At 44.8% G+C, this 13,632-nt stretch overlaps 1 protein-coding gene across 1 annotated transcript in view; it reads right to left on the bottom strand.

Moving 5' to 3' along the window:
- Positions 1-13,632, bottom strand: part of LOC134527334 (protein espinas-like) — a 1,109,625-nt gene that overhangs the window by 27,699 nt on the left and 1,068,294 nt on the right. Inside the window, exons 7-8 of the mRNA XM_063359914.1 lie at positions 7,078-7,276; positions 2,809-3,085 (exon numbers count right to left, since the gene is read on the bottom strand). Coding sequence (XP_063215984.1) covers positions 2,809-3,085; positions 7,078-7,276 — 476 coding nt within the window. The remainder of the gene's footprint in view (positions 1-2,808; positions 3,086-7,077; positions 7,277-13,632) is intronic.

Here is a 13,632-nt window from a genome sequence, read left to right as displayed (position 1 = left end):
GTTGGAGGGTGGGCCACAGCCACCGCGGGAACGTGAAATAAAAGACCATAGCGATGGCTCGACCACGCGTTCGCTGCGGCCGAGGGGAGTTGAAGAGTTGGCGGGGCCTTCGGGGACGTGTCCCTGGGGTCGTCCGCCACACGTGATTTGGAATTAAAGTTAAATAAAACCAGCATTCTTTTTTACCCGTGTGTTGTCTACATTATTTCTTTTTCCACCTCTGTATATTCCTTGTGCTTGCTCCTTTCCTGTACGCAGCGATGGCCTGACCTTGCTCCTCTGTGGAAAACACTTTCACTGTCACACAGCAGGTAAACACATTCCTGGTCGCCGGCGCACGCTCTCAGCACGAGCGGGGCTTCCAGCACGGCGTTTGTACTGCTTAACACATTGGCCGAGAGCCAGTTACTACACGATGTTTGTAAAAATATTCTTAATTTTATTAATTTTAAATATGATTACACAATATTATGAATTTTAAATATGCTTAATATTATTATTATAATATTATGATTTTTAAAAATGCTTAACACATTTCTATGCTTATTACTTAAAGCATTTTTTTAAAGACATTATTATGCTTATAATATGATGTGGGGATTATAATTGCGCAGTTTACGAGTGACGCTCCAGCGGGCAACATCGCGCTCTCTCTGCGCGGGATTTTGAGGTTATGTTTCTTTAGTCATAGCTAATATGGCGGGTGGGGCTTTTAGGCATAGCTAGAATGACTGTATTATTTAAGCATAGCGTTATTTTATTTATTTTCGAAATTTAAGCATAGCTTCTTTTAAGCATATTTTTTTAAACAATATGGCGGTTGTGGAGTGGTGGGGGTCTATAGGCATAGCTATTATTTTATTTATTTTCTAATTTTACTCATAGCTATTTCTTTTTCGAAATTTAAACATGGCGGCAATTGTGGAGTGGTGGGGTCTATAGGCATACTTATTTAAAGACATGGCGGTTAAGCATAATGGCGGTTGTGGGGTGGGGGTTTTAAAGACATAGCTTCTTTTAGGCATATTTTTTTAAACAATATGGCGGTTGTGGAGTGGTGGGGGTCTATAGGCATAGCTATTATTTTATTTATTTTCTAATTTTACGCATAGCTATTATTTCTTTTTCGAAATTTAAACATGGCGGCGATTGTGGAGTGGTGGGGTCTATAGGCATACTTTTTTAAAGACATGGCGGTTAAGCATAATGGCGGTTGTGGGGTGGGGGTTTTAAAGACATAGCTTCTTTTAGGCATAGCTTCTTTAAAGCATATGTTCGTTATTTTATTCCCCATACTTCATCAGGTCCCGTGGTCTAGTGGTCAAGGCGCACGCCTCGTAACCACGACGTTGGTGCGTCCCCGGGATCGAATCCACCCAGTGCCCAGGTTTTTTTGTATACAATTCCCGCCTTCGGAGCGACGGTGGCGCGCTCCGGTAACTAAAGGCTGAACTAAGATGGTGGCCTACCGGCGCGCCCTGGTAACCAATGTCAACAACAATGGCGGCGCCCAGTGGCGGCGACGGTGGCGCGCCCTGGTAACCAATGTCAACAACAATGGCGGCCCCCACGTGACAAGATGGCGGCGCGCCCTGGTAACCAATGTCAACAACAATGGCGGCCCCCACGTGACAAGATGGCGGCGCCCAGGCTGGTACTGGCGCTGTGTTTACATTTCAATGTTTACATTGAGCCAGTAACAGCCTATACCCCCTACTAATATGGCCGTCAAGATCAAGGTAATCCAAGATAGCTGCCGTGACGTCACAATCCAAGATGGCGGTCGTCTCCAGCTCCACACCCTGAACCCGGGCGCAGGACATACATTTACATACTACTCATCACATATAATACACGTGGAAGGCACTGACAAGCAGACATTATTTCATGTAAAGGTCGACTTGTGAGAAACTCAAACCCCTGCTTTTGTATCAATTGGACTCAAGGATAATATTTTACTCTTTGTTTATTAGTAAACAAAACATACATTTTACTCATATTTGGTAGTATTTATGGCAACTGTACAGATATAAACATATAACTCGATTATTGTTTTATATTACTTTTTTTTAAAATTATAACAGGTGCTGATATGCTGCCTGACTAGAGTACTACAAGGACTAGAACAATAACCCTGAAAAGCCACGACCGAAGCCAGAGTAAGCGCGACTACGGAGAAGTGTGACCACAAGCTAATTTTGGAGAGCAGGAGAGAAGGCTGCTGTTAAAAAATACTTGTGTCTAAGGCATGTGTGGACTGTGTTGCTAAACCACAGCTTGGAATGTTGAGGGGAGTGGGACAGAAGGCAGCTGGTACAAGAAGACAGAGCTGGCTGGACAAAAGCAAGTGATGTGAGCGTTTAGGCTCCACCCATCTGCTACTGCGCTAGTAGCGACGGCACTGCAGTGGCAAAGAGTGCGGACTGGAAAGAGATACGCGATATGAGCATTTCGTGTCTACTCACCTGTGATTGCGGGAGTAGCGAATGAACTGCATCAAGAAACAGCATGGTGGCCAGAAACAAATGATGTGCACCAGGCCTCACTGATATGTGCTTGCGCGAGTAGCGACCGCACTGCACTGCAGCAGGAAAGAGCGAGAAGGACAGAACCAAGCAATGTGCATCAAGGTTAGCCCTACTGTGCTTGCGCGAGTAGTGACCGCTCTGCAGCAGGAAAGAGCGAGGAGGACAGAACTAAGCGGTTTGAATTAGGCTCCACCCATTTGTGACTACACGAGTAGCAGCCGCATTGCAGCTGGAAAAAGTGGGAAGGAAGGAATAAATGCTGTGCATCAGCTCCACCCACCTGTGATTACGCGAGTAGCGACCGCACTGCATTGGCGTTGAGTGCGGGCTGGACGGCGCTGAACTCGGCGGGGTGCTCGTGGAGTTGGTGGGCGGTATTCGCGACCGCCCGGAGCTGTCGGATGGCGTTGGGGGTTCGCCTTTACTGCAGGCGATGGAGCAGTAGATAGCACCACGGCGCGGAAGGAAGGGCCGACCAAGTAGTGAGGCGTGGCACGTGCCGCAGCAGAAGCACTGTTCTGTGGCATGCCAGTGCTGGCCTTCGTGGCTCATCTGACCTGCAACATCAACCAACACAGTACACTATAAGACATTCCAGTTTTTATTGCAAATGAAAATGTTTAAAACGAACTTGACAAAAAGGTTTAGAAACCATGAATTCAATCGATGTTTTGTTTTCTGGCATTTGTTCTTGTAATGTTTCTTCATAATTACTACAAGCCTTCTATAGAGGTAGATAGAAAATGTGAAAGAGCAGAAATAATAAAAATAACACTTGTTTACACAAAATACTGGTTTTTATGACACGTAAAAATATCACAACAGAAGTATTTTTACAAGAAATTAATACGAAAATATTAATGTTATTTTTATGATTTTAACTGGCAATTTCTAGATACATGAAAGATGATGTTTTTTATAAAACAATTTGATGCACACAAAATATGGTACAGCTATTGAAAGTATAAAAGTATGTACAAGAGTCAAGCAGAAAGCAGAAAAGAGCTGACATATCAGTTTGTCCCAAAGGACTCTAATCGGTGAACATGACATGAATAAAAGATTTCTGCATACAACTGCAAGTGGTGGAAACATGGAAGAAGTACTAAGCAGACATACCACGGTCCATACTGATTAGCTCGCAACAACTTTTGCAGTACCCGGTGGACATATTGTTAAAACAATGGTCACTGTAATAAACTGCAGAAGTCTGCTTAGCACTCTCTCCATGTTTTCAAACATATACTTCTGTCCTAATTGGTAAACTCTCCACACACATTGCAGGATCCGGTGAAACCCTCCTCTTGTACGCTTGACCAAAAGTAGGAACCAAAGACAAGCTAAGGGGAGGATATTCAATAAAAGAAAAATCTAGGGTGATGGCTAGTTTGTATTTAAAGATCAAAATTACTTCCACAATTACAAATGCAATACAAGGCATCAGCCAAAAAAGGAAATAATCAATGACAACTCAAACTCTCAAGATATACAAAGATTCTAAAAATTACAAGGGGAACAACAGGTCTTTTGCATTCAGGAGAGTGACAGGCTTTACCATCTGCAAACGTCTCGGCCGAACAGGCCACATTTCCACAGCCCCGGACCAATGGCAGCTTTTATCAAAAAGCCTCCCTCCCCTGGTGCACACCGATAGATAAAAAGATTTTTAAAAAATCCTTCATCCCCTTAAAATATTAATATACAGGAAATATAAAAACATACAAGGTTATTTAATATAGAAAAAAACACTAACTAAAGTTCTCACAGCTTTAACAACCTTTATTAAAATTAAATTGGGCTCAGATACTTCCTTATCTAACATTACTCATCTGGCAAATTGATTACATTAACTGTGAATACACATGCTATTTAACCTGGCACACCATGTACCATGCTACTTTAAAACACTCGGTATTATTCAAATTACAAAAGTTGTACATAATACTAATGATATAAATGAATCATTTTATACCATATTACAAGGAATTGTTTTTCTATATCAAGTATAACTACGTATACAAAATTTCTGAAATTGCAGGCTTTATACTAGAAATGAACCTGCCACTAAATTGACGCAAGTAAACAAATCCATTCTTAAGTGTGCTGGTTGTACTCTTAACTCTTAGCACCGACTACTATACTTTGTTTACTTACAAACTTCTTTACAGAATATAACAATAGGGGAAAATATCCTACTAAAGTTCAATTGTACACATTATTCCAGTCCGTTGTATGTTAATTACAAAATAAGCGTATCTAGCAAGGTTGTTATGATTACTTTTAACTTCGCAAAAGTACGAGAGCACCAACTCTGCCAGGAAGATTATTTAGTACAAAAATAGATCCTCTAAACATTATCATGTACATGTGTCGTTTCTCAGAGCACCAACTCTACTGCCAATATTTATTCCCATAACCAAGGTAGAAATGCCTGCAGGAATAAATTAAGTTTTATAAAACTAAGCGTAGTTTTAACATTACAGTTAATATAGTTGTGAAACTTGTCGGCAATTTCTCAGGAATAATTATAACCACAAAAAAATTGGCATATGCACCGGAAATCTCGGTGCATTTTCCCGCTGGTCTGTAAACTCGTATACTCCGAGAAGGTAAACAGGGCTCACAGTCGTAGACAGTCAAACGCCGCGGCTAATTACAGGTCCACTAGCATTCCTAATTTCTACAGCTATAATTTACAACTGCAAAAAATAAGATAATTTACTCGTCACCACTATCCATGTAAATTCTCGTAGAAATGTAAACTCATAATCTTTACGAGGATAAACAGGGCTCGCGCAGGTAGACAGTCAAGGCCCGCAGCGTATAACAGCTCCATTCGCCATGCTATTTTTCACATCTCCAAGTTGCAGCTCGTAGGAACATTATTTTCTTGACACCGCAGTTCAAACTCTCGTAGTAAAAACTAAAAAAACTTACAATGATTTCCGTAGCATTCATGTGGTCTAATAATCACGACCCAACACCTTGTTGCTTGTAGACGAAACTTCACTGCCAGTCGCTAAACTCTAGCCCATTTCAATATCCTATTGGCCTCGTTTCGCGTCGCGCTGATATTCTCGCGTCACGAACCCTACATGACTCGGTGAAACCCAAATGACACTCCTCACTCGGCCACGAGCGACAAACTTTCTCCTTTAGCTCCGAGCGACGACTCCCTCCTTCTTTCATCACCGAAAACCAACAACACAAAAATTTCATTGTTCAGCTGTCTGCCGCGACACGTCACTAGGCTTGCAGTCTTACCAACTTCTCCTAAATCACACGCTCCAGTAACACTGCCGCGCCTGTTTCACACGGCGGCCACGGCGCAGTGCCACCAATCAGACGGACAAAGACAGACAACTCAGCTATTCCGCCACCGCACAACAAAAGGCGCTCACGTATCCAAACAAGCGCGCGGCGACACAAAGACGCAGAAAAACAAACACCAGACAGGTGACATTGTCCAATGTCACACCGGTGATAACGGCATCAAAACAATGATCACTGCATACAATTGCAGAGGGCAGGAAAAATTAATAGGAGTACTAAGCAGACACATACCCGAGTACAAGGTTATGAATTAACCACACAAGTAGCAGGACAAGTTAAATACAGAATGGAAACAATGATCACTGAGTACAAATGCAGAGAAAAGAAAACATGGAAGGAGTGCTGAGCAGAAACAATATACATGCTAATGATCTCTCCACATATCATGTACCAAGTGAACATGGCATGGAAATAGTGATATATGAATATAATGGCAGAAAGCTTAAAACATGTAAGGAGTCCTTAGAATACACATACCCCTGTCTACATTGATGAGCACGCCAAACGATTTGCTGTACCCATTTAACATGGTATGGAAACAATGATCAGTGCATACACCTGCAGAAAGCAGAACATATGGAAGGAGTGCTGGGCAGATACATAACCCAATCCACACAGACAAGCTCGCTACATGTGTTGCGGTATCCAGTGAATACAGCATAGAAACAGTGATATATGCACATAACTGCAGAAAGCATAAAACATGCAGATCCATACCCCTGTCCACACTGATGAGTTTACCACACGATTTGCTGTACCTGGTGAATACCGCATGGAAACAATGAACAGTGCATAATTTTTCTTGGGTCAGGAAACACATAAGTACTGCTATGCAGATACAAAACCCGGTCCAAACTGATGAGCTCGCTACATGAGTTGCGGTACCAACTGAACATAGCACAAAAACAGTTAAAAATGCATATAACTGCTAAACGAAGAAAACATGGATGTATGCTATGCAGACACATAACAAGTTTCTCACTGACGAGCTCCCCACACAAGTTGTTGTACCCAATGATCACGACATGGAAAAATGATCACTTAATACGACTGCTGAGGTCAGGAAACAAGGAGTGTTCAGGAGACATATACTTGTCCACACTGATAAGCCCACTACACGAGTTGCTGTACCCAGGGATCATAGCATGGAAACAATGATCTGTGCACACGACTGCTGAGGTCAGGGAACATAAAGGAGTGCTAAGCAGTCACATACCCTGGTCCACGCCGACGGGCTCGCCACAAGAGTCGCAGTACTCGGCGAACATGGCGTCGAAGCAGTGGAGGCAGAAGGGGTGTCCGTCTCGCATGATGTAGCGCTGCCCGCCGAGCTGTCGGTCACACTCGAAGCACGCGAAGTGCTTCATGTGCCAGGCTCGTCCTTCTGCTTCCGTGCACTCGTCCGCCAATATGATCTGCGATAAGTAACATCACAATAAAACATGGCTTAAGCAACTACAATCCACACATCAGTACTGCATAATCTGAACTGCGAGAGCCTAGACCACATAGCATTATTCTTTGAGTTACCAAGGTAATACCACTCTTGGAATTGCTCCAACTTGCGACAGGTCACTTTACTCTACATACTATCTCAAATGATACAAGTCACCCCCCCCCCCCCAAAGCTGCACACTATTAATTATTGCAAGTCGTATTACACTGCAGCTCATTCGGAGCTTTGGCAAGTCCTACCCCAATGCAACATGCTCTGAGCTTTTACAAATCATACCACACTGCAGCAAGCTTTGAGCGGTGACAATCCACAACAACACTGCAGTATGCTCTGTGCTGTCACACATCACTCAACACTTCACCAGCATCTGAGGTGTGACATCATAGTGCACTGTGGAATGTTCTAAGCTGTGATAAGACACACGTCATTGCAGCAAACTCTGAACTATGATCATCCACACCAAACTGCCTACAATTGGCGCTGCAGTAAGTCACACCATACATCAACACTGTCTTTACTGCGTTGTCACAGGAAACCTGCAGCAAGGTTTTAGCTGTGACAAGTCAACGATACTGTAGCAGGAATTCAACATCGACTTTTACATGTCACTGCAACAAGCTCTGGGCTGCTATAAGTCCAAAACACTGCAGCCAGTATGCTCTGTATTTTGACTGATGCTCGTACTTGTAGTTTGGTTTGAAACGTGAGATATTAATACTTTTGTGACTTTAGCATAGCTTCAAGGTTTCAAGGGACTGGGCAAGAGAAGGGTTAGAGGCAGTAAAAGGAAATAAGAAACACAGTTGGGCAAGGCAGGGGCTATGACAGTGGAAAGGTGGGCAGGGTTAGGAACAGTGGCAGGTACAGTGGCAATGAAAGAAAAGGGACAGGGCAAGGATATGGACAATGGCTGGGAAAGACATGGCAGGAGCAGTAGTTGGGCAGGGACAGTGGCAGAGCGGGGGCAGGGACAGTGGCAGAGCGAGGGAAGGGACAGTGGCAGGGTGGGAGACAGTGGTAGGGAAGGGCCGGGCAAGGAAGGTGCGGGAGCAATGGCGGGGTGGGGCAGGAATAGTTGCAGGGCGGAACCAGGGACAGTGGCCCGGCAGAGCAAGGAAGGAGCGAGCAAAATGGAAGGCAGTGGTAGGGACAGTGGCTGTGCGGGAGCAGGAACAGTGACAGGGGACAGAGACAGTGGCAGATCAGGGCAAGGAAGAAGCAAGAACAGTGGAAAGTGGTGGTGGGGAAAGTGGCAGAGCAGGATATTGAAAGTTCAGGATGAGTGGAAAGGGGGCAGGGGCAAGGGCAAAGTAGGTTCAGGGACAGTGGGGATTCAAGGTAGTAACAGGCAAAGTAGCAGGGTAGGGAGCAAGAACAGCAGTAGGGTAGGGGGAAAGAACATTAACAGGGTAGGGTTTAGGATAATGGCAGAGCAGTGAATGGTTCGGTCAGGAAGACTAGCAGAGTAGGGGTAGGAGTAGGATCATTAGCAAGGTAGGGGGCAGAGCCAATGGCAGTACAGGACAGTGAAGGTTTAAAAACAATGGCAGGATGGGGGAAGGGACAGTGACAGAGCAAGTCTAGAAAGAGTTGGAGGTAGGGACAGTGGCAGGGTAGGGACTGTGAAAGGGGGAGAAGGGGAATTTGCAGAGTGGAAGAGAGGGCAGTAACAAAGTGGAATAAGGACTGTGGATTAAGTGCAAAGGTACAGTAGCATGGTAGGGATAGTGAAAGAGAGAGACATTACAGTGCAGAGTAGACAGTGTGAGGTTAGATAAAGTAGCAGAGAGGGTAAGTTAGAGGGACAGTGTAGGGACTGTGGAAAATTCGGGAAGGCACAGTGGCAGGGGAGGGATTGTGGAGGAGGAAGGAGAAGGGATAGTGGCAGGGTGGGGACTGTGTAAGTGTGGGACTTGTGTAAGAGATGGGCAGTAAGAGTGCTGAATAGGGATCGTGGAAAAGAGAAAGGTAGAGTTGCAGGGTAGGGACAGTTGCATGGAGGCAGAAACAGTGGTAGGGTAGGGACTGTGGAAGAGACTGGAAATACAGCGGCAGGGTAGAGGCAGTGACAGTTAGGGGGCAGGTGCAGTGGAAAAGCAGGGACTGTGGAAGGGAAGAGGGGAATGGATATGGTTGAGTAGGACTGTAGAAGAAATTGGGCTGCGACAGGGTAAGGTAGTGACAGAGGGAGGAAGGGATATGGGAGTGTGTGAGGGCAGGGATTCTGTTAGAAAGGGGGCTGGGGCAAGGACAGTGTAGGGAATGTGAAAGTGGGGGCAGGGACATTGTCAGGAAAGGGTCAGTTGTTAGGTAGGGTCTTTTAAAGAGATGGGTTTACGGACAGTGACAAAGAAGGAACAGTGAAAGAGAGGGGTTTGGGTTCTGTGACAGGGTAGGGACAGTAATAGGGCGGGTAAGGGACACAGGAAGGGTAGGGACTGTGAAAGAGAGAGGGCATCTACCAAGGAAGGGAAGGGACTGTGAAAGAAAGGGCAAGGAACAGTGGCAGGATAGGGCCTGTAGAAAAGAGGAGGAAGGTTAGTGGCACTGTAGGTACAGTGGCAAGGCTGGTAAGGAACAGAGGCAGATTATGGACTGTTGAAGAAAGGGGACTGGTAGGGAGGGTAAGGGTGAAAGGACGTGTAGGGATTGTGGAAGGTGGGTCTGGGACAGGGGCAGGGTAGTGACAATGGCAGGGAGAGTGAAGAGACAGTGACAGGTTAGAATCGGTGGAAGAGACAGAATAGAACAGTGACAGGGATGGGACTGTGAAATGGGTGGAAAGGAAGTGACAAGATAGTGACTGCAGAAGAAAGGGGGCATTGGCAGTGGACAGTAGGTTCTGTGACAGGGTAGGTCCTGGGAAATAGAGGGGCAGTGATAGTCCAGCATAAGGACTGTGGAAGAGAGAAAGAGGGGACAGTGACTGGGTAAGAACTGTGAAAAAGTGTGAGCAAGGCCGGTATCAAGATAGGATCAGCGGAAAAGAGGCTGCTGGGACAGTGAAAATTTAGACACAGAGGTGGGAAATGTAAGGTCTAGATGCAGTGTAGGGATTTTGGAAGAGAGGGGCTAAGCTGATAATAGATGGATCAGTGACAGTCTAGGGAAGGGGCATTGGAAGGATAGGGAATGCGAGAGAGAGACGGAGGGACAGGGGCAGTTCAGGTACTGTGCAAGAGAAGGGTAGGGGCATTGTCAGGGAAAGAAAAGTATCAGGGTGCGTAAAATACACGATGAGGGTAGAGACAGTAAAAGAGAATGGGCGGGACAGTGGCGTGGCAGGGCAGGGACCGAGGAAAAAGGTTGGGAAATACAGGTACAGATATGTGACTGTTGAAGAGATGGGACAGAAAAGTTTATGGGTAGGGACAGTGGTAGGGAGGAAAAGGGACAGTGGCAGAGTAAGGACTCATGCAAGAGACGTGAAAATATAGTGGCAGGGGCAGGGAATGTGAAAGAGAGGGAACAGTAACAGTGCAGGTGCGAGACAGAAGCAGGGTAGGGACTATAAAATGGAGGGGATAGTGCAAGTTTAGGGTAGTAACAGTAACAGGGAGGGGTTAATGATAGTTTCATAACAGGGGCAGGGAAAAGGGTAGGTCAGGGACTGTAAAAGAGGGGGCAGGGACAGTGCAGGGAAGGGACTGTGGAAGAGAGAATAATCAGTGTCAGTTCAGGATATGCACAATAGCAGGGACAGGGAAGGGTCATTTGCAGAAAGGTAGCAGGGAAAATGTTAGTTCAGGGACTGTGGAAAAGACGGGAAAGAAAAGTGGCAGGGCTGGGACTGTGAAAGAGAGGGGTTTGTGACAGTTCTGGTAAGGTAAGAGACAGTTTCGGTATAGGTAAAGTGTAAGAGAAGAGAAGTTGCAGTGGCAGGGTAGGGACCAAGGCAGGAAGTTGGTAGGGGCAGTGGCAGGAACAGTGGCATTAAGTGGGTAGGGACAGTGGAAGGAACATGGCATGAAGTGGGTACGGACAGTGGAAGGATGTTGTAGAGACAGTGGCAGGAAGTGGGTAGAGACAGTGGCAGGAAGTGAGCAGGTTAGTGGCAGGGCAGGGCCAGTGTAAGAGAGGAGGCAGTGATAGCTCAGGGTAGATGTACGAGCAGGATAGGATCTGTGGACAAGACGGGAAAGGAGAGTGGTTAGGCAGAGATTGTGGAATGAGAGGGTACGAGACAATGACAGGGGAGGGACTGTAAAGGGGAATGGGACAGTTGCAAGGTAGGGACTGTCGAAAAAAAGTGAAATGGAGATTGGCAGTGTAGGAAATGTGGGAGGGAGGAGGGACAGTAATAGGGTAGGCTCTGTGAAAAATGGCAGTTACAGTGTCCGTGCAAGGAGTATGAAAGAGACGAGAAGGGACAGTGGCAGGGCATGGATGTTGAAGGGGGAAGATTACAGAGCAGACTTGCCAACTTTTGAAACCCTCAATTAGTAAAATACATAAAAAATAATATAACACGCGTAAACTGCTCGCGGCAATTGAAAAATTAATAAAATTTCATAATATCACATTTTTTCTAGTAATAGAAATTATGTAATCGTTTTAACATACATTAACATCATTGCAGACCAACAATCATTCTCATAATTTACCATTATGGAGACAATTTTGCTTAGTATCACATCAAAGAAAAAACTTCGTTCCTTGTGGTACCCTACAAATCAACTGAGTGTACCTTTGTTACAATATACACTGCTATCAGTTAACTTCCAGTAGAATCTCCCTTAAGTACTGGTAATGAAAGCAACCTTGACACTATCATTTTCAAACTTGCATCACAAAATGTTACTACTAGTGGATATAATTTGGTTTCAGTCATTGCTGCCGTCGTTCGCAACTGAAAATGCCACAGTTTGTAAATTACAAACAATTTTATAGTTGCATCTGTTGCCATTTCTTTCACGATAGCCGTCGACTTTGTTCTTGCGCAACCAAATTTTTTTGCTACTTCAGAATTTAAAAACAGTTTTCTGAATACGGGCCGGCGTGATCCGAAACATTTAAAGGAATATTATTTTCAACCAAAAAGTTTATAAACATACATTCTGCACGTATTACAGCATTGTCTGTGCTGTTATTTTTAGCGAAATAATCACTAACCTTTGAACTGACTGCGCCACTTTTAACATTTGCGAGATGTTTTGAACAGTTCACGTGGAGATTGATGTCATATCTTCCGCCGTGCCCCATGTTAATGTCGCATCTACACACTGAAAAAAATGCGAACTGCTTTCCCTTGCTTGATTTAAGAATACACAGAAAATGTATAGCGAAATGCCTGAGAATAATACGTATCACGTTTCGGGGGCATTTTCTTCTTCACTTGATTCCATTTCCGTTAATTGTGCACATATACGTTTTTTTTAAAAACATGCAATAAATTTGTTTCCTAACCTGTAATAAACAAAATCAAAATTGGCTCAACTTTAAACTGAAGAATCACATTTTACGCTAATGCACGACACTATTTTGCCAAACTAAAAATGCTATTTAAACTGGTTCGTGATTGGTTGTAAGCGCATCAATGTAACTCAGGCGGCCAATAAGGAAAGATATACAATCGAACAACAAATTACGTGGTTCGCTGGCCTTCGACCAATAATATAACTCAATTACCGCACTCGTTTCCACAACAACAATACATGGCAACAGCTTTTACAAACCATACAATAAAACATTTAAGGCGGACGGTAAATACATGTTTTAATAAACGTATCGTACTTAAAATTCGTAAAAAATGCAGACATCCTCGTACAATCGTAAAACGGACGTGATTTTCGTACATTTTACGAAAAAATCGTAAAGGTTGGCAAGTCTGCAGTAGCAAGGTAGGAACTGTAGAAGGTAAAGTGCAGTTACATGACAGGGAGGGACTGCGAAAGAAAGGGGGGCAGTCATAGTTGTGAGTTAGGGAGTGTGGAAGAGAGGGGGGCCACGATAGTGCTGATCAGGGGCAGTAGAAGGGAGGGGCAGGGACAGTGGCATGGAGGAGGCAGGTACAGTGGCAGGGTGCTGACTGTGAAAGAGAGAAGGTTTTGACAGTTCACGGTAGGGTCTGTAAAAGAGATGGGAAGGAAGGTGGCAAAGCACAGCCTGTGGAATTTATGAAAGGACAGTGATAGGGTAGGCACTGTGAAAGAGAAGAGGCAGTTAGAATGCAGGGTAGGGGTAGTGGCAGGAAGGTGCCAGGGCTTGAGGCAGGGCAGATACTGTGTCGGAGAGGGGAATAGACAATGCTAGGTAGGGAACGTAAAGAGAGAGGGGAAGGGACAGTTGCATATAAAGGACTGTTGAAGAGAGGGG

This window comes from Bacillus rossius, chromosome 1 (assembly GCF_032445375.1).
Source record: "Bacillus rossius redtenbacheri isolate Brsri chromosome 1, Brsri_v3, whole genome shotgun sequence".
In the NCBI taxonomy this organism is placed as follows: Eukaryota; Metazoa; Arthropoda; class Insecta; order Phasmatodea; family Bacillidae; genus Bacillus; species Bacillus rossius.
This window is presented reverse-complemented; position numbering and strand designations above follow the sequence as displayed.